General features: G+C 40.6%; 1 protein-coding gene across 2 annotated transcripts in view; it reads left to right on the forward strand.

Annotated features, from left to right (window-relative positions):
* The window catches only part of scfd2 (sec1 family domain containing 2), a 130,539-nt gene that overhangs the window by 93,297 nt on the left and 14,454 nt on the right, over positions 1-22,788 (forward strand). For both annotated transcript variants that reach the window (XM_037771249.1, XM_037771248.1), the window contains one exon: positions 16,590-16,735. In XM_037771249.1, coding sequence (XP_037627177.1) covers positions 16,590-16,735 — 146 coding nt within the window. The remainder of the gene's footprint in view (positions 1-16,589; positions 16,736-22,788) is intronic.

Here is a 22,788-nt window from a genome sequence, read left to right on the forward strand (position 1 = left end):
GAAACACATGAGGAGTGCTCTCCCATTTACCTTTTTTCACATGTTATCATTTGTCTTATGGCTTTATAATGATGATAACGTGGGTTATTCTAACCTGACACGCGCATCAGTCTTGCACATTAAAAGCGTGATATATAAGACATGAAATGAAAGGCGCACGCTGGCACAGAAAAGTGTGTCGGTGTTGATGATAGCGGGAGATGGATGTGACAGAGTGGAAGCAAACAAGCTGTTTGAGCTGTGAAATTGAAGAGGATCAAAGTGTCAGTGAGTCATAAATACATCCTGGGCTGCAGTAGAAAAGTAAAAAAATTACGTCTTTTCCTAAACACTTCTCCTTGACCTCGATGGGAAACGTCATGAGGTCAAGGAACGATGTGAAGGAGAACTCATAAAGACAACCGTGGTGTGAAGAGAGTCCGGCTGCTCTCACTCTAGGCTATGTGATTATGATGCGACGGCGGTGGATGTTAATGACGCAGGTTTGCCGCGGTGAAACTACAATGTTCCAGAGATGGACTTCAAAAGTTCTTAAATAGCTCTTTCAGGTCCTTCTGCTGCTGTAACATTTTATAATAAAGGATTATCTGACCTAATGTGGACAACCGGTGAAAAATATCACTTCATTACCAAAGTTGGAGTTGAAATAAAAAGGAATAACCTACAGGCTACCAGTCACATAACTTTATATGATAAATATTGAGCTATTTTCTGAGTTATGGTGGAGGAGTAGAACCATTAAATGTATATTTCTTCCTGCTCCTTTTCGGACTTAATATTTATTTATGTTGATTATTTGTTTGCTCTATGTTTACTGTTCTTTCTAGTTGCTATTCTGGTTTTGTTTTTACTTATTTGTTGCTTGTTCTAAATAGATAAATAGAAATAAAGTGAAACTAAATGGTTGTCACTGTCCACTCAAATTTATCAAGTCAAGTCAATTTTATTTGTAAAGCCCAAAATAAGATAGAGCCAGAGCAACACGACTTCCTCTCCACACCAAATTTATAGAGCCAGAGCAACACAACCTCCTCTCCACACCAGATAGATAGAGCCAGAGCAACACAACCTCCTCTCCACGCCAAACAGATAGAGCCAGAGCAAAACTACCTCCTCTCCACACCAAATAGATAGAGCTTGAGCAACACGACCTCCTCTCCATGCCAAATAGATAGAGCCAGAGCACCACGACCTCCTCTCCACGCCAAACAGATAAAGCCAGAGCACCACAACCTCCTCTCCACGCCAGTCAGATAGAGCCAGAGCAACACAACCTCCTCTCCATGCCAAACAGATAGAGCCAGAGCAACACAACCTCCTCTCCACGCCAAACAGATAGAGCCAGAGCAACACAACCTCCTCTCCATGCCAAACAGATAGAGCCAGAGCAACACAACCTTCTTCTCCACGCCGAACAGATAGAGCCAGAGCAACATGAATCCCGATTAGTATATAACTGTATGAAAATATCATGCAAGATAAGCGCATCTTTTGTTTTCATGAACGGCCAAATGGTGCGTCGATTTAAAAGTTGCAGCCGCAAGGAATTGTGGGACGGCATTACCTCCCTTCCTTTGGTAAAGGATGCTCCAGTGTAGCCTATAAAGGAGATAATAAAGGAAGCATTGAAGCCTCTTTCTTTAGTATTTAGAGTCTTCAAACAGCTCTAATCATAGCTGCTACTCAGATACTTCCGGGTCATTTCACTCCGTTAGGGACCTTCATAAACAAAAAAGACCTTTCGACCGCAGCCCAGGTCTCTCCCCGTGGACGGACGGAGAGGACGTTGCATTAAACTGGTTCTAACAGGAGAAAAACACCATGCAACTCTTTGTGTGCAGCTGTGTGTGGATCTTTTAACACTCTCGATACTTCAACAGAAGCCACTACAGTCACTCATGAAAACTAGGGAAGTGGTTCATTGAACCCCGATTGGCCGGCACATTTTCCCAGAAGTCTGTGTGTGTGTGTATGTTTGCTGCGATGTTGGAGACCAGCAGCGCTATGAGCTGGTTTCCTCTGGGCCACGTGTGCTCTTTGGTGCTGAGCCGGCTCACAGCGCAGCAGTAATGAGAAGTCCAGGTGCAGGTTTTTACCCTCAGGGAGGAAGTCCTTGTTTACTCATATTTAACCTTGTTTCTGACCTCGCTTTGCTTCAGGAGACGTTGTGCCTTTTAAAGTGGCGTTGGTTCAGAAACTGTTGAGACTTTCAAACAGTTACCATCATGTTGATTTTGATATTATATACACGCTGATACTGATTGTTTCTGGCTTGTTTTAGGGATTATCGATTAATCTGCCTAATGGCTTTGTCCATAAAACCTCAGAAAATAGTAAAGAATGTACATCTCAGTTTCTTAAAGTCCAAGGTGACGTCTTTAAATCAGAATCAGAATGATCTTTATTGTCATACTGTGATGAAAACAGTAATAGCAGCAAAAAAAAGAAGTTAAATTAAATTTACAAATTTATGAAGGTACAAATTTACAGAGGTAGATGTTAATAAATAGGTGTTAAAAATGTCTTGATTTGTCCAAAACCTAAAGACATTCAGTTTAATGATATAAAATAGAGAAAAGCAGGAAGTCTCAATATTTTTTGCATGAAAAATTACTTTAACAATGAATCAATTATCAAAATAGTTGGTGATAGTATTTTTTCTGTTGATCAACTAATTACCATGACAACAGAAAGAAAAAAACGAAATTCACATTTTTCTCTTTATTCACAGAAACATAGCATTTTCTTTTAATGATTACATAATGTGTGTTCCCTAGGATGAAGAATAGCTGTGTATTCACACAAAAATAATGTTAAATAAAAGAGAACTTCAAATATTTAGTAACAGTTATGCATTCAGACTCATAAGAAATGTGCAGTAAGACGGTTTGTGTGGTTCCGCTCTTTTTCTCTCAAAAAACATCATTTGGTCCCATCATGCAGATCAGACGGGTCTTCCTGTGACCAGCAGAGGGCTCTCAGCTGTCAGTGGAAAGACATTTACTAGTCCCATAGGAACACCTTCTACCCTAATAATGGTTCCTATAACACACTGTGTAAAGTTTTATACCGTTTATAACAGTGGTTCCCAACCTGGGGGGCCAAAGATCACAGGATTGGTCTGCTCTGAGGTTGTCAAAATTAGATTTGCACGTGTAGAATTAAAATCATAATAACACGCTTACTGGATAATTCACACAAAAGTCTGTATATAAAACTATCTAAAAAGATATATTGTTTTGCTACCTCGCAGGCCATATTCTGTTTAAAGCCAGTATTTCTGCACAGTTACAGATAAAGTTTAGGCTACACTAATGTTATTAGTATTATATTATTAGTAGATTTAGATTCCAGTGGTGGCTGAGTAGGATTGTTTCTGACTCCAAATATTTCCAATAACTCCAGAGAGTTGTAAAGTCCAAAAGTTAACATTTATTGAAAAAAGATGGATGTAATCATTTACAAAATTCACAACATATTTTTATCTAACGAAATATTCTGATTTAATCCATATTTGTTGGCGTTTTGCTAACGAATTATTCATTAAAGAAAGTTTATTTACTAAAAAATAAATACACTGAATCACTTTATTCAAATTGAGGATTTTGCTCGAGGATTTGAACATTTTTGGTGATAAGGTCAGAAAGTATGGGGGGTGATGAGGGGGCTCAGCTTTTCTTAGATACAATTAGAGGGTAAAATATGTTTCGAACCACTGGTTTAGACTGAAGGAAATGCAGTCCTGCAGCTGTACTACACACTATTCATTCAGCTGTATTCTGACTGCAAAACAAGCTGCCATGTATTACAAGTCTGCTGCAGATAGTTCCCTGTCTGCACTGTGTCTGTTGTCCTGTAGGGGGCAGAATAACACTACTTTGGCTCATAGTGCATCTCTGCTACTGAATGGCCCCCCACCTCTCTGTGAGTCACAGAGGGAGCTGGTCAACTCAGCATGATTATCTCCCTGTGAGCTCTTTCTCTGTGGAATGGCCTGATGTCTGCAGTCAGCGCCACCTCCACCACCTCCTCCACCTACTCCCCGCCTCAGGAATGATGTAGAATTGAGTGGTGATGAAAACTGTCTTCTTACCGTTTACAACACACACAGACGCACACATTCACACTTTGTGTCAGAGTGTGCACACAACCAGCGCATATTTTAGCAAATTAAAAAAACACTCCCTCTGTCCTGACTCCTGGCACATGTTCACACTCAGTCATCACGGTGCTAATGACATTCCTTCACACACACATGCAGGTATGATTGGATGAGAACACACTGCAGGTTCAGGGCCTGACCTACTGGAGAGATGGCTTTTTCCTCCACGTGAGGTTATCTGCATGCTTTTTTCATTATTTTTTTTTTATCATTTTCTGAAGACATTGCAGTGTGAATGCTGGATGTTGAAAAGCTGACGCGAAACTAAAATTTTTTAGGGCTGTCAGTCGATTAAAATAGTTAATCGCAATTAATCACACATTTTTTATCTGTTCAAAATGTATCTTAAAGGGAGATTTATCAAGTATTTAATACTCTTATCAACATGGGAGTGGACAAATATGTTGCTTTATGAAAATGTATTTATATATGTATTATTGTAAATCAATTAACGACACAAATCAATGACAAATATTGTCCAGAAACCCTCACAGGTACTGCATTTAGCATAAAACAAATGGCAAACTGCAGCCCAACAGGCAACAACAGCTGTCAGTGTGTCAGTGTGCTGACTTGACTATGACTTGCCCCAAACTGCATGTGATTATCATAAAGTGGGCATGTCTGTAAAGGAGAGACTCGTGGGTACCCATAGAACCCATTTACATTCACATATCTGGAGGTCAGAGGTCAAGGGACTCCTTTGAAAATGGCCATGACAGTTTTTCCTTGCAAAATTTAGCTTAACTTAGCCTCCTTCCCGACAAGCTAGTATGACATGGTTGGTACCGATGGATTCATCAGGTTATCTAGTGTCATATGATGCCAGTATCTTCATTCTAGCTTTAAAACTGAGCCCGCTACAACCTAAAAATCAAATTAGACGGAGCTCCTGTGGCCATGCTACTTTCAAATTATGCTAGCTTTCCAACATCTTTAAGTTTGACAGCCTTAATATTTTATAAAGTTTTTTAAAAGTTAAGTAATACCCAGAATGTATGAAAGATGTGGAACATTTTTCAGTTTGAATGAGTGGATAAGAGTTGAAAATGCATGAAGAAGTGTTTAAATGTGTCACGTTGGAATTTACCTGAATGATGAATTTTTCCCAGAAAAAGTGGAATATTTCTGAGGGTATGAAAGTCCTTTCCTTATAAAGTCCTTATTTGTATCTTAATTATTTAAATTATGACTTTATTTTATATAAAGTAAGCGCTTAGTATGTCATTACTTTTCAATCAGTTCAACACAAACAGCACTTTGGCTCGTCTGTTTTTACTCGTGCCCTAAATCAAATCAACTTTGTGGATTAATAAAGTTGTGTTGAATTGAATTCAATGATAAAAGTAATAACAATAATGTCTGTGTGCAGCATTCACACCCAATAAAAGAATGAGTTTCAGTGTTTGATGAGGTTATCAGTGGATTAAAGTGTTATTATAGTAAAGAAAGCTTCTGTGGCACTTCTGTGTCTGTAATGTTAGAGGTCAAGGGATTGACACTTTTACACTTTAACACAGTAAAGTCCTCAGGAAAGTATAAAAAGGAGATGAAGGTTTAACATATTCATAAAAAAAAATGTGAATTTTCACTTTTTGCAGACAAGGTCAAACTCAGTGGTGTCATTTCGTACTTACGTAAGAGCTGCTGTTCAAAGAGGTGTTAGGTTTATTCCTTCGTCATTACATAACGTTTTCATTGCCAGCAAATTGCCAGATAAAATACCTTTGGCTTCTAAAGTGAAATCAAATCTCCCTGAATGTTCACTGTTAATTAAAGCTCTCCTGTTTCAGGGACAAACCAACACAAAACATGCAAGGTGTTCGCTGTGTACAGTTACCTCACATACTGACGCATTTCAATGCACACAGACACACACTGAGAGAAGGGACCCTGAGATTGTATAATCTATGCTTTGTTATGCCGTTCTTATTCAGTTCAAGCAGCCTTATGTGAAAGTTGCCATGTCGAGTTTTCATGCACAGAAACATAAATCCTGCAGACTGAACCGATAAGCAGCTCATGACACACTATATGAACTCAGACACCCAGAGTACACAAGAGCACATCTACTTCTCAGAGCTTTGCTTAAAGCACTTTAACGGTGGGTTTTAGCTCCTTAACTACTAAACATGTGTTCTGCACACTTTGAGGAGCATTAGTGAGTGCAGTGCATGCTGTACAGTTGCAGGTTTTTGGCTGAATATTTCCTTACCATTAGATTACTTACACTACATTTTAGTTTATACCAATACGAGGTGTTTAAAGCACTGTACATCTTAAAGGTCCCATATCGTGCTCATTTTCAGAGAGCAAAAAAAACATTATTTTCCTCATACTGTCTGCCTGAATATGCCTGTATTTATAAACATATGAACGGTAGTCAACGGCGAGAGGCAAATCATTTTTTGATCCCGTTTGAATTGTATTAGCATTCTAACACGCTGAACTATGATTGTCATTGTGAGTATGTTAGCATGGTGGATGTGGTTAGCATGTTTAGTTCAAAGCGCAGTTGTGCATCACAGAGCCGCTAGCATGTCTGTAGACTCATATGCCGCGTTCACGCTACGAGCAACGCAGCAACAGGCTACAAGCATGGATGTATAAAGAGAACTGGATACAGCGTTGGAAGGGGGACCATGTTCATTCCTGTGAAAGTCGCTCAGTGGAGCATGAAGACGAAATGGCTCCAGTTCCGTCTGGAAAAGTGATCGGATCTTCCGGCGATCCTCCGAATCCATTGGGGCCATAGAGCAGGCGCAGTGGCGTCCTCTTGGTCACATGACTCGGTCACATCACTCACGTTGTCCCAACGTCACGCTGTCGTCACGGCTTGGCGCTCCAGCCTCGGTCTGGGTCTCATTCACATGAACGGAGGAAGGGAAATAACTCTGGATTCAGCTATTAGTGCTTTTTACAACTTTTAGGACCTAATGATTTAAATAAGGGCTATTAGAGTGTTCGTACTGGGAAGTTGATTCACCCAAAAAAAAAATCATCCTCTGAGTTACAGACGTCTCTTTCCCAATGTAAGTCTATGGGAATAAGTCTTTTTGGGCCCAAAGGCATCACGTGACGGACACGGAAGTTGTAGTAGCGCCGTTTGGCCGCTACGAAAGTTGTGATAATCGACCGGCGCTCTTCCTGGGGGCTTGGCTACAAGTCATTTTCAATGGAAGCCGATGACATGAAGCTAAAAACTGACGTCCGACACTTGCCGCTACGTGACGGGCGTGACGCACTACAAATAAAGTGGAGCTGGTCTCAACTTTTTTCAGCGCTCCAATAACAAGATAAAGGGTCATGTTTTGCCGTTATGGTGTAGATCCACCAAGTCTGCCAGCAAACAGAAAGAGGATGTCATCGCTCCAGCTGGCGGAGCGGTGCTGGGTGTTTGTTCAACTGTTTTCAGCATGGCGGCCGGGTGACAAACTCATTTAACAGCTAAACAGGAGACTAAAATATGTTTCTGAATCGGCATTACGGTGATCTTGATTCATATCTGATCAGCGATCTTTATTGTTCAACACAGGCCTTCTTGGTAGAGACATTAAATATGACAACAGAATAGAAATAATATTATTTTACTTTTGTAGGGCACTTTGTAGGCGGACGTTTTACTGGCATCCGGTAGTCCAAAATGGTGATTACAATGGAACTTTCACTTGTTATCAATATAGGTTCTTTGCTTTTACTCTCATAACTAGCCAAAGCATCTCCATGGTGACAGACAATCACATTTTTTTAATATGCACACACACACACACAGATAGTGCAAGTGCAACATTTGTGTGACTTGATGTGTATTCAGTGACTCCACTGAAGAACATTTTGCAGCAGACGTGTAGATAAACACCCGGTGCTCCTCTGGGAGGCCGTTATGTAACTACGAGGAGACGAATGAGACAGCAGATCTAACACACTGTATACCCAGTCAGCCAGACAGCCACAGTAGAACTCATGTGGAAAAAAGGGGCTCGTTTAACATCCCGCTGTAACACAATAACACACACACACACACACACACACACACACACACACACTCACACTGCCTCCCCCGTCATCCCATGTGAAGGAGGGGACTCATGTTGCATTGCGTGCAGAGTTGTAATTTGGTCTTTGTCTGGACTCGGTGGCGTTCTCTCTGCTTCTTGCCAGATTTCACTGATTTACTTCGAAAAAACCCACCGTAACCACCGGAGTTATGATACACACCACTGTTCACGCACACACACACACACACACACACACACAAACACACAGCACTGTAATTACACAGGATCAAAGTGAGTCTGATAGTCCGGCTAATAGTAGACGACAGCGAGGTGAAACGCAGATCATGAGGAACAATATCAAAGACTGAGCTCCGGGTCGGCATCAGGACGTGGAAGTTTGCTTTTCTGCTGTTAATACTACGACCATGACTCAGCCGTTGATCAGGAGGATCTTTCTCTGTGTGTGTGTGCGTGCGTGCGTGCCACCTGCTTTTAAAGACCTTAAGCCAGATGGGGAAATTAGCGGCTGCCACTCTCTAATTGAGCAGATCATTGCCCTGTGAATTTATGTCCCCACCTTCATCTCTTTTTTTAACACACTCTCATCCACGTATAGCAACACACACGTGTAATCTCATTCCTCTTAGTCATTAATCAAACCCACACACACACACTGGCAGAAACTCCCTTTGGCGGCGGTGGCAGCGAGGTGTTTCCCCCTACACGCCTGCTGTTTGATCTTCTCACGCCTGTTAGCAGACAGTCTGACATCTGAGGGCCTCGCTGCCGAGCCACCGTGCTAACCCACATCTCCATCCACTAACACGACCAGCCAGCTGACATGAGAGACACCCAGGATACCCCTCTGTTCTCCACAGTTATGCTGCATGTGGTCCGCTCCAACCATGAAAAGTTTTCTTTTCTTTGTAAGTGGCGTGGCTGAGACCACACCCGTCTCGGTATGTAATTAATCACATCCACGGTGAACACGCAGGACCAGGATGTTCCCTCCTCACATTACATTTGCTCTTGTCTTCATTTTCTGATGAGACACACTTGGCCGCACATTGTGTTCACTGCAGAGGCTGTTCTCATACACCATTCATAGCTATATATACCTACGAAAAGTAATGCACTGTTCCTCGTATGTATCCCACCAAATCAATTTGTATGTAATATAGATAATTTTTACATCATTATTCTCATTTTCATAGAAAAACATATTAAAATGATAATGGTGTGATTTTTTGCAGGGATCTGTACCAAAGTCTTATATCAGTGAAGGTTTGAGTTTAAAGTGTGTGGGTGTGTGTATGTAAATCAGTATGAGGAGCATTGTTCTGTACTTCCTGAAGAGTCTCTGAAGCAAACCAGATTACCAGGTCTTGTGTTTTCTCTCAAGCAGGCCACTCTGAGAAGGATTAAAGCTTAACGCCGGAATTCAGACGACTGTGGACCCGACTGATCAGTCGGACTTTGTCACTGCTCGTTGCCTGAGGTTCAGAGCTCAACTACAAGGCTTGCCCGGGGCAAGTTAAATGACACTTTGGGTCAGAAAATCTAGAAAATCAGTGCAAGTGGTAAAAAATAATTAAACACATTTTTTTCCAGAGCTGCAGATTTCTATTGCGCCTTTCAAGAAACCCAAGGACACGTTAGATGGCGGTAGGGAGACAAAACAAAGTACAGAAAAGCAAAGATAACTGCAGTTATTGAAGGAGTTTTTTGAATGGACGTGGCTAAGGAATGAGTCATCTCTTTTCATTCTCATCTTTGTTGAGAGTTGCACATGCACAGTACCGCTTGCGAGAAAATGGTGGCGGGTAAAGACAAAGTTTATGAGCTGAAGTGAGAGCGAGTGTTTCATTTATCCTGTAAACAGTTTAGTTTAGTTGGGTGGCATTAGAGGATGTGGCAGAAACTCCAGATTTATTTACTTAAAAGAGGACCTATTCTGCTTATTTTCAGGTGCATAGTTGTATTTTGGGTTTCCTATTAGAACATGTTTGCATGCTTTAATGTTAAAAAAATGCTTTATTTTTCTCATACTGGCTGTGCTGCAGCACCTCTTTACACCCTCTGTCTGAAACGCTCTGTTTGACCTCCTCTACTGTCTCCACTCTTTGTCGATTAGTCGACTAATCGGTCGTTTTGGTCTTAATCGACTAAGATCTCGGCTAAGATTAGTCGTTTTTTTGTCCTTTTTTTTATGCTGAATGACTTATTTCCAAGAAACTTCTGAGCACATCTCTGGTAAACACCAGATCTAAAGTGGTGCTTTTGTGTCATTCTTTGTGGACAAGCTCAGTTTTACAGATCTGTCGATTAAATCAACTGATCGAATAGTCAACAACATCGTATGAGCGTTAGTCGACTAAGAATTTCTGTGGTCGACGACACCTCCAGCTGATTTTTAAATAGATTCTTGCATATTTTAATGCTAAAACTGAGGTCAAATAAATATGTCTCTCCAGCATTTATAATATTACACAACAGTTGAGCAAACAGAGGCTGGATGTGTGTAAATAATCTGGTGGAAAAAATGAGAAAGAAATGTGAAAGTGAGAAGTAATTTGAGTCCATTACCTCGGCCTTACAGGAAAGAGAACACAGAGAACATGGAATTAGAAAAACACAGTCTGTTTCCTCAACAACCCTCAAAACACTGCAACCACTCTCCATCCAGGCCCGACACCACAATCACAACTAATCGCTCCGTACTTATCAGGGGAATGTAGACGACAACGACGAGGCTGCTTAGAAATATAACAATTAAATAGATTCTTGCAAATTAAATATGTAAGGCATAATGTACAGTGAGCCGGTTATAGTTGTGAAATAACCCCGACAGGGGGCAAGGGGTCTTGCATCGCCCTGAAGGGATTTATTTCACAACAATGACTCGCTAGCTGTACATTATCCCGCTTATTACACGCCTACTTACTGAAGAAATCAATAATTTTACACAAAAATGGTCCTTTAGAGTCCAACATCAGAACTGCGCCTATAGCAACGGTCTGTTACACATAGCAACGGTCTGTTACACATAGCAACGGTCTGTTACACATAGCAATGGTCTGTTACACATAGCAACGGTCTGTTCTACATAGCAACAGTCTGTTATACAGAAATAACAGACCATAGAACGCAGTGATTGACCAATCAGAATCGAGCATTCAACAAAGCCGTGTTATATTATTTGATAAATCATTGGGCTGATTTGTGCTAAAGATGCTTGTTAGGGATGTATTCTAATGAATGAATGAAAGGCTCACGTCATCCTACTGAAGGTAAAAGCATCGTATAACCTTATATGTGCAGGTTTCCTCAGTAGAGCTGTCATTATATCAGTCTCATGATAGCATCACACAGAAGTAACTTCCTCCTGACCTAGAGGTGACACGGTTGCCATGGTAACAGCTTGCATCTTGTAAGGAGAAAGGAGCCTGTGGCTCTGAAAACGCCACCACCTTCTGTCTCTCTTGTTTCATCCTGAGATACAGGAACAACCAAGCGTTCCACATCCTGATATACTGTAAACTCTCTCTCTTTCTCTCTCTCTCTTTCTCTCTCTCTCTCTCTCTCTCTCTCTAAAATCTCATTTTTCTTTCTCCGACCAGACCAATTTTTGATCAGGTTTAAAAAATAAGCCGGTATATTTCTAAGCAGCCTCGTCGTCTGCATTCCTCTGATAAGTACGGAGCGATTAGTTGTGATTGTGGTGTCGGGCCTGGATGGAGAGCGGTTGCAGTGTTTTGAGGGTTGTTGAGGAAACAGACTGTGTTTTTCTAATTTCATGTTCTCTGTGTTCTCTTTCCTGTAAGGCCGAGGTAATGGACTCAAATTACTTCTCTCTTTCACATTTCTCTCTCATTTTTTCCACCAGATTATTTACACACATCCAGCCTCTGTTTGCTCAACTGTTGTGTAATATTATAAATGCAAGAGTGAAAAAAATTACCTACTTTTAAGTTTTAGCATTAACAACAACCATAACAAATCTCACAAAAATACCAAGATAATAAATGAATTGACCATGCTAACAAACCAAAGCCACACAAGATATACTGTATATCACAAAGAGCTTCAAACTGTTACAAATACTTTAATGAGCATTAGTGTATTTTGAGTCGATCATACACCGTCCTGCTGCCGTAAATACTCACGGGCAAATTCAAAAAGAATGTATTGCGCCCGCTGATAGCACCATGAATTGTGCATCACTTGCAACCGCTATCTGCCTGTCTCATGGTCCGATACACAAAAGATATTGCACTAATGATATCACAGTGCAAACACGCCCATAAAGTTTTGCAGCTGAGTGCAATTTGCCATTTTTTGTGTGTGATTACAATTATCCATGTGTCAAAATATGAATGTTGAAAAGGAAAATTTAAATGTTTAGACTTCGAGCTCCAGGTCCTGATGACGAGGTGCAGAGTCATTCCTCAAAACTTCAGGCGAGGAATTTAAACGTAACAGAGAAACCATATTTGGGATTTAATATCTCAGTCTGTCAGTTACCACCAACTCTCTGAAGACACTAATAATTTCACTGTAACTGCATGTGGTTATCAGCGCTGATCTTTGTGAATTGGACTGTTTTTGCAACAAGGCTCAATTGCATAGAAAGGGGCCAATTTTGCACCAAATGTCAGCATATTACCTCATTTAAACACACCGATCAGCCATAACATTATGACAGCATGGGCACCCTGACCGGTCTGTGGCTTCGCAGCCCCGTACGCAACAAACTGCAATGCACTGTGGGTTCTGACATCTTTCTATCAGAACCAGCATTAACTTTTTTCAGCAATTTGAGCTCCAGTAGCTCTTCTATTGGATCGGACAACAAGGCCAGCCTTCGCTCCCCACGTGCATTAATGAGCCTCGGGTCTGACACTGTTGCCGGTTCACCGGTTTTCCTTTCTTGGACCACTTTTGGTAGGTCCTGACCACTGCAGACCGGGAACATCCCACAAGAGCTGCAGTTCTGGAGATGTTCTGACCCAGTCGTCTAGCCAGCACTATTCAGCCCTTGTCAAAGTCGCTCACATCCTTACACTGGCCCATTTTTTCTGCCTCCAACACAAAGTTCAAAATGTTCACTTGCTGTCTAATATATCCCCCCCACTGCCAGGTGCCATGGTAACGAGATAATCCATGTTATTCACTTCACCTGTCAGTGGTCTTAATGTTATGGCTGATCGGTGTATGTGCAAATAGCACAGGAGCACCGAGACGCCATTTGCTTGGCAGCACAGTTCGGGCTGCATTTCACCCTTTGTAGGTGCTTTGAGAATCCCACGGTTTCTTTTTGTGTTATTTGCGCAGGTTTAGTGGCCACAAAAAGTCGCACAATCATATTGTGGATTCGCTCCTCAGTACGCACCAAATGTGTATTAATCTGAGGTTGAAAATAGCTCTCAGCGGTTTCCATTTCTTTTTACCTCATAAAGTTTACATTTTGCTCAAGTGAACAAAGCTCGTCTTAGATCAGGGAAGCTTTTATATGAAGTCGAGTCTGTGCATAACTTAATAATGAGCAGCGTAGTACAATACTACTTCTGTTAGAGGGCTTGTTTCATGGGTCATAATCTACACAGTATGCACTCTCAAAAGTCACAGCAGGAACATGCTGGACCTTCTTTGACAGAGACTCGCCGACATCAGTCATGTCGACCTGACTGTAATACTACTTAAACATGCAGGTCGAGTTGTTGCTGTCGCAGGTTTTAAAATGGCGACATCAAGTCTTTGATTGCGTCACGTCTCTCTCTGCAGTACTTCATTGTTGATTTTGATTAATCCATCCAGCTCTCTCCATTAGTGCTACATTCCTCTCCACCTGTTGAGCGTCACAGTCTACACCCTCAGCCCTCCTAGAAACTATTGCTCACCTCCGGCTCTCTTAGATCTAATTAAGGAAACCCTCAATCAACCATTTCCGGCTTGGACTCTTACTCAAGAGACCAAACTAAATGATCCCTCTCCTTAATCTCTCTCTCTCAGTGCTGAGTCAGTCTGGGATATTACTTTGTCTTTTTGTAAACAAGTTGTTGACCGTTAAACTGAGTAGTTTCAGGAGGTAAATGTGACGTAGGTGGCATGTACTTACTCATCATTTCCCGTCAGTTTCACAGAAGCTGTAATCATATGAAGACAATAAATTATGCTAGTAGACATTCACTTTAATAAGCATTTATTATGAGTTGAACGAACCGTAATTCAGCTCACATGCGTGAGAGACATCTGACGGTGTTGGTGTTGTGAATGTGGTGCCGTTATGGTGGCGGCGTCGCGTGAGATGAATTCAGACGCAGGTGTTCATCCTCACAGCCAAGGTGGATGTTCCCGGATCAGCACCTGGTCGTGCTCAGGATCTGCAGCACCAGGATCAACATCTAAACCACAGATTGCTTTAAAGGCGGGGGCGGGGAGGGAGGGAGGGAGGCCTGCATCCAGCAGTCCCAGATCCAGCCCCCGGGCCTGCACTGTATGCTTTGGCAACAAGTCAACTAGCTCCCTCACAGCAAGACACGCAAGCAACAGATTTACACACCTCCTCCCACCGAGCGCTCCTAATGTACAGTATCTGCACACTAAGCAGCGGGTTTCAACACATAGTTACTGCCACATCATGGAGCTAAATTAACAGCATATTTACATGTCGTATTTCACAATTTTTTTTGTGTTTTTAACGGTGTAAAGGCTCGGACACAAACATCAGGTGTTTGTTTTGTAGGATGCCTTTCTCCTCTGCGGGTGTCTGAAGAGATAAGACCCACATCTGACTGAGACTTCACGCTCCGCTCCGTCAAACAGCCCTGCTGTTTTTACCTCACAGCCAGAGCAAACCGCCGGGCCAGACGCTTCACATTCCCCACGACAGCAACTCAAAACAAAGATTCGCCGTGCTGAATTTGATATCGTCTCTATACGAGAAGGAAAGGGAACTAACGGAGAACAAATAACAGATTAAAGCTTTGACAGAATCCAGCTGTTGGGTCTGCGTTATCTAACTGTGCTGACATTGATGTATTCCTCAACGTATATGCCAAAGTGCCAAATAAAATGAAGTATTCATGCAGGTCAGTTTAGGAGTGACACAGCTTCCCTTACATCCTATAACTTCACAGTATATTACAGGCAGTAACAGCATCAGTCTTCATTAAGGGAGAGTTTTATGTCCTCTGTAATGTTGGATCTTATCTTCAACACTCACATATATATGTGTATATAGCAGAGCTGTATGATATGTGAGCTCACACGTTGTTATATAATCTTGAAGTAAGAGCTCTACATGAGTTTCCGGGGTTCGATGGTACCCCCGCGGAGGCTGAAGTCACGCACAGCAGTTTGAGTCGAGCCTAATACCCATGGTTAATACCCATGCATAGCACCATCGGACTTCCGTTGCCAAACTGTGTGCGCACAGGTACATACGTCATGTTGTTTGCAAGCTGTAAAAGGGTCTTTACATCGAATGTTTGATATTGTGCAGGGTCCCTTACATATAAATAAACACAATAGAGGTTATTATATACTTGTTATATATCACAGAGGGGACCAACAGAGCCCTGAGAGGAGGAAGACATGAAGTGGCTCTTGTGGCTTAATCTTCTTATCCCAGCACCCAGTTCAAAGCATCTGACTGGGAGGAAGTGGTTCCAGTCAGTGAAAGTCTGTCATAGCTCTGAGAATATTCTTTTAAAATGCATATATGCTAAAAAAAAATGTACATAAGTTTGCTGATTTGCAGCACTGATGGTGGAGTCATCAATGTCCTATGTTCTGAGCCTTTCACAGTTAGCTGCTGTCAGAGTTTCCAGGTTTTCTTTTATAGCTTCTATAACACAGCTGACCTTCTAGTTAACAGAAAGCAGCCACATTCCTGAGCAGCTCCAGGGGGAAGTGCAGGTGACAGTCGACCTACTTTGCCAACGGCGCTCTAAACAGCCTGCTTGGCTATCGTCCTCTAACTTCTTTCACTATTGCTCCGTCCCCTCACTTTCTCTCTGTTTACTTTCACATTCTTATACTCTTTATACTCGACTTTCTCTCCTTTTATCTTATGCTCTGTCATTCTGGGTTTATTTCCCAGCAGGTCTTTGCTTCCCTACGCACTTCTTTAGAAAGGAGGGGAACAGTAGCTTTTGATTAGACGGCGCTGTTTTCTGCTGGAATAAAGGAGCTCTTGTCCTCTTGCTGCCATGCGTTTACCTTCATAATTGGTTTCAGCGCACACCCAGCTGAGAAAATTACCCACAAAAAAAGCAAAATGTTACATCTTACAGGCTTTTTTTTCTGGAGATGCAAATGTTTTCTTGCATGTTTAGCTTTCTTCTCAGGTCAGTTTTTGAAGACACGTGAGGTGTTTCTGGTTTTATGTGAAACTATTTTCCTCTGTTATGTCAATCTCATGTCAGGTTGTGCAAACCCTGAGGAGCTGACCACGGAGCGAGCCCACTCCGCTGTGGGGGAGATGTTCGAGACCCTCCGAGGTTTGAGCCACACCAGAGACCACCTGAAGCAGCTGCGCTCGGTCTACACCGTCAGCGACGGAGTTCACCAGGTCTAAAACACACAAACACAGACTGTCAACATCAAAACACGCACACTTGGACAAATACAACATGTCTATTCTAGGACTGTCAATCGATTAAAATAGTTAAGCGTGATTAATCGCAAATTAATCACATATTTTTTTATCAGTTCAAAATGTACCTTAAAGGGAGATTTGTCAAGTATTTAATACTCTTATCAACATGGGAGTGGGCAAATATGCTGCTTTATGCAAATGTATGTATATATTTGTTATTGTAAATTAATTAACGACACAAAACAATGACAGATATTGTCCAGAAACCCTCACAGGTACTGCATTTAGCATAAAACAATATGCTCAAATCATAACATGGCAAACTGCAGCCCAACAGGCAACAACAGCTGTCAGTGTGTCAGTGTGCTGACTTGATAATGACTTGCCCCCAAACTGCATGTGATTATCATAAAGTGGGCATGTCTGTAAAGGGGAGACTCGTGGGTACCCATAGAACCCATTTTCATTCACATATCTGGAGGTCAGAGGTCAAGGGACCCCTTTGAAAATGGCCATGAAAGTTCCTCAACAAAATGTAGCGTAAATTTGGAGCGTTATTTAGCCTCCTTTGCGACAAGCTAGTATGACATGGCTGGTGCCGATGGATTCATTATGTTTTCTAGTTTCATACGATGCCAGTATCTTCACTCTAGCTTTAAAACTGAGCTGCTACAACCACCGAAATATCTATTGCGTTAAAGAAATTAGTGGCGTTAAAACAAATTTGCATTTACGCGTTATTATCTTGTTAACTTTGACAGCCCTAGTTTATTCTTCTATATTCGTCTATTCTATCTTTTCAGTCGCACACACGTCGACTGCAATCCACCATCGCTGCTCCAACAACATATCTATATCCCCTTTGATTAATTTACTTAATTATTTTTATTTAATTATATTATTACTGTTGTTGTTGTTTTTAATATTATTATGATTGCTATTACTATCATTTTTTTATTTTTTTTTTGTATTTTTAGTACTATTTTCTTTTATTTTTCCTTACTATTATTATTATTATTTATGTAGTTATTGAACTTACTTATCAACTTATTATAATTACCATTTATTTATGCATTCAACATTTATTTTGTTTCTCTCTCCTCCTTCTCCTCGGAGATACCTGCATCTGCCTCTGATCAGTTATTCATATATGAATATAGGACACACTTACATAACACACTTCCATACATGCACACAAACACTTAACATATTCAAATGATAACATCAGTTTCATACGTCTTATGAAAGGCAGAATATTTAGTTATTGTTTCTAGCACACAGCTGGTTCCCTTCATGTTTTATTTACCTATTTTTTTGCTCTCTTCTTGTTGCGGCAGTAACACGGCCACGGATTCAGCCGAGCACCTGTGACCTTCGGTGCTTTTGTCCCTCTCAAGCTTGCGTCATAGAGCAACGAGAGGGGTTCATTTATTCAGAAACTGTTTCTAGGAGCTTATGTAACTCAGACTGGTCTCTGTGTGCATCTGAAATCTTTGTCCTCATGCAAGACTCCTTCCTTTTCTTCAGGACTGTCAACAGTGTTGCATGTCCACCGCTGTCCTTCTCTCTGATTGGGCAGCTTCTTCAGAAAATGATAGGTCAGGGGCATAAAGGTTAGTCGATGAAGGTTCAACAGGTCGTATGTATTTCCTTAGACAAATAACGTGGACGTGACCAAACTAGAGATGAGCTTGAACAAAAGCAGCACAGACTTCTATGCCCTTCTCTTCTTGTCTTTTCAATGATATTGATTGAGGCTTTTATTTGTCCAGTTCTTACATAAGCCATTCATCCAGTCATGAAGCCGTTAGTTACAAAGCCTTGTTCTCATTGGAGGAGCTGGAGCTCCAGCGTTCAGCAGAACAGTGAGATAAAATCAGAGTATTTCATCCAAATTCATGCTGTTATTCTAATAGTTTAATAGTTTATATTCAGCAATATACAGTAAAGCTTAAAGGAAAAATGCAATGTTTATTATTTTTTTTGCTGAGAGGTGGATGAGAAGATTGATGCCATTTTACATCAATAGCGTCCCGCTGCAGAGCTCCAGGCTCGGGCACCTCCGGCGCTAGGACCAAGGGTGGAAAATCACGTGTGTTGATCGCGCTTCCTTATCAATAAACAGTTTCCACACGACCTCCACCAATACAATAAACAAATACAAATACATATGATAAACAATATAAACTAATATTTCCATATAACTGTAACTTATTAAGTTAGGTAACGTAACGTTAAGCAGCAAATAACTTGTAGGCCTACTAACCTTATGAGTTTTCTAACGTTAGCTAGCTATGCTAATGTCGTTGGAAAACTAACGTTCACACAACAACAGGAAAAAATGCAAAAAGTAATGTAATCATTTTAATTAACGATAGTTTGCTAACAGCATTAGCATAGCTAGCAAACTCATAAGGTTAGTAGGCCTACAAGTTATTTGCTTCTTAACGTGACGTTATCCAACTTTATAGGTTACAGTTATATCGAAATATCACAGTAAGTTTGTTATGTTTACATTGGTGTTATTGGTGGAGGTCTTGTGGTTTTATTCAAACTAATAAACACATGCTATGCTATCCTGATGATCGTCTCTGGTGTAGGCTATACAATTTCAGACATCATCTCTTTCTCCAAGCTCGGGACCTGAAAGGGTCTGACGGAGGAGGTGGGCCTGAGCCTGGAGCTCTGCAGCTAGACCCTTCTCCACTGCACACAGAGGAGAGTGGTATCAATCTTCTCATATAACTCTCAGCAGGAAAGGTCGAAATATTCTTTTAACTCTGTGCGGCTATGAGATTATTAATTGCCGTCTGAGTACATTAAAGTTAGTTTTCTAGTTCAGCCTCAGAAGCAAAAACCAAATCTGAGAGTTTTTTCTGTCTAATCGTCAACTAGCTTTAATGCTGACTGTCATTACTCTGCATCTCAGTGCAGCCACTTTAATGAACTTAAACAAATTAAACATGATTTTCAAGAGCATCAGTACAAGCATCGAAGAGCAGAAGGTAAGACATTCAGAAGCAGAACGCAGGCAGCATCATCCAAGAGTTTTTATCATCTTAATTGGGATCAGTGGACCAATAGTATTCCTTTAATAATCCAATCATTATAATTACATTAAAATCTATAAAAAATATATATATAATAATCTAAATTTGATTACATGATATTCATGCATTTTTTATGTTCCTTAAATTTAAAATGAATGTTTCCTTGTGTCAGACAAACAATCTGTGGACTGTGAAAATAAGGTGAGCGTGCTCTCGACCACTCCTAAAATGTTCTGCTATACAGAAAAAAATAAGAAAACATCCAAGAAATCAATGGCTACTAACAAAAAAAATAAGATTAAATCGTGGATACGAACAAAAATAAGAGGAAATTTGTTGTTATATTGCTTCCTGCAAGAAGCCCCGATGTGTTCGGGGTGTGAGTTCATGCATGTAAGCAGCATACATGTTGCTCTTGGGAGAGGACTGGACTGCCTGTCCTTGTTCCTGCCACCTTATGAAAATGATTTAATATAAAAGGAGAACAGTGTGATATTTGCCAGCTACTGGCTGTTCTTGAGAAACATCAGAAATCCATCAGCCTCCTCTCAGCACGCATCTCCTCCACTGATGAAGCCAATACCTGTAGGTCAAGATGTCTTCGTCTCGTTTCCCTTCAAGTGCGGCTCTCTCCTTCCCTTCGGTACAGACTGAAACAAGAGGCTTCGACACGGTCAGAACCTCTTACTCCTGTCTTTTTCTTCAATGTAGATTAATGATTTTGTTTCTCACAAAGCCTGAAATAAGACTCTGTCAACGGGATCATTTTAAATCCCGGCATTAATACCACTGATTACCTTCATTAATTAAGCTTTCACTTTGCATTTAAATGCAGCATTATATTGACAAACACAAATGGATTTTGTAATATAGATGAGCTTTACAGTTTCTCTGATGGCTCCAATTACACACCGTTTATTCCAGCCATAATTAATCAGTCATTAACCAGCAGACAGCAGCTCTCGTACGTGAACTCGTTGTAGTGCCGCAAGAAAATTGAACTTCTCCTGAGCACACATGTCATGCTGTGAGTAACACTATAGAGTTTCCTGGAAGAATACATCAGTGCTTCAGAGTGATGGAGGCTGTAACAGCTGGAGACTAATGCTATCTATTGACCTCCGCTTGTCTGAGAAACACTTCATGATGGCAGTTTTATTGCTGCGAGCGTTTACACTGTTATTAAATCTTTTGAAGATCGAGACAAGGGGAGAGTTCCATAACCGATCATAAACCATAGAAATAAGAAAATGAATCATCCTCGTCTACACTGATGGACTGAGGCACATGGGCGAACATGAGAACCTCCAGTATGACTTACTAGCAAAGGGAGAATACACAGACACGTGAACAGAAGCTGTGTGAGGTATTGACTCATTGTCCATATTATGTATAATAATCATTCTCTCTTATGGAAAATGATTACCAACATATAATACATCAGGATGTTCTCATAAAAGTAATGCACTATTCTATACAACCCACATAATTCGTATGTAAATCACGTAATCGTGAGCCAGGAAGGGTTGCGTAGCATAAAGACCCACAAAGTCCACATAGGGAGGAGGTCGGAGTGGATGGGTGGTTCTAAAAACACCAGACTTTCACCCAGCAGACAGCTGATCATGTCCCGAGTGAAACCAGAAGTCAACGTTGATTTATTTGTCACGTAACTTCCGTACTTAAGTCTCGCCACTTCCGTAGTTATTTTACCCCAAGTGTTGACTTATTTTTCACTTAACTTTCGTACATAAGTAACAGCGCTTCTGTAGTTATTTTAAAATTAACATTGACTTATTTGTTACGTAAATTCTGTACTTTAGTAACGCCACTTCCGTAGTAATTTTAACCCAAACGTTGGCTTATATGTTACGTAATTTCTGTATTTAAGTAAAGACACTTTCGTAATTGTTGTAACCCAAGTGTTGACTTATTTGTCACGTAACTTCGGTATGTAAGTAACACCATTTTCAGTTATTTTAACCCAAACATTAACTTATTTTTTACATAACTCCCGTACTTAAGTAACGCCACTTCCGTAGTTTTCGTAGCCCAAGCGTTGACTTATTTGTCGCATAACTTCTGTACTTAAGCAACACCACTTCCGTTGTTATTTTAACCCAAACAATGACTTATTTGTCACGTAACTTCTGTACTTAAGTAACGCAACTTCCATAGTTATTTCAACTAAAATGTTGGATTATTTGTCACGTAATTTCCGTAGTTAACTAACGCCACTTCTTTAGTTATTCTAACCCAAACATTGACTTATTTGTCATGTAACTTCCGTACTTAAGTTACGCCACTTCCGTAGTTATTTTAACCCAAACATTGAATTATTTATCACATAATTTCCGTAGTTAAGTTAACACCACCTCCGTAATCATTTTATCCAAAATGTTGACTTATTTATCACGTAACTTTCATACTTAAGTAACACCACCAGTTATTTTAACCAAAACCACGATCTTTTCCTAAACCTAAACAAGTATAGGAAAATGCACGAAAAATAATAAAATAACTTTTCGTAAGATATCATACGAACCGCTGAATGAGGACACGTTGAATACATCAACATGGCTTCAACCATTCAACCTTTACCACCTCAGTTGAACCTGAATACTGTGAAGCAAAACTAAAGTATGCCTAAATTGGAAAAAACACATCTCATTTACTCCTATAATCTAGTCAAAGTTCTAATAAAGCTCTACAGTGCAGCTCATTTCAGTCCTTTAAAGGAATAATTCAACATTTTTTCTGTGTGCCAGTGACTTCCCTGGAGCCTCGTCGTCACTGTGAGGTTGCCAAAAAAAAAAAAAAAAAGGAGCTAAGTAAGTGTACCGAGTTTTTAAGGGATTTAAATGAGATGCATAGTACAACGTCATTATACTTCTGACCACATTATCCCCAAAGACATTCCAGTCTGTTCTGTTCTCTCTACTGTGCGTGTTGTTTTTCGAACATTAATTTGTTCAA

Source organism: Sebastes umbrosus, chromosome 5 (genome assembly GCF_015220745.1).
Source record: "Sebastes umbrosus isolate fSebUmb1 chromosome 5, fSebUmb1.pri, whole genome shotgun sequence".
NCBI classification, from domain to species: Eukaryota; Metazoa; Chordata; class Actinopteri; order Perciformes; family Sebastidae; genus Sebastes; species Sebastes umbrosus.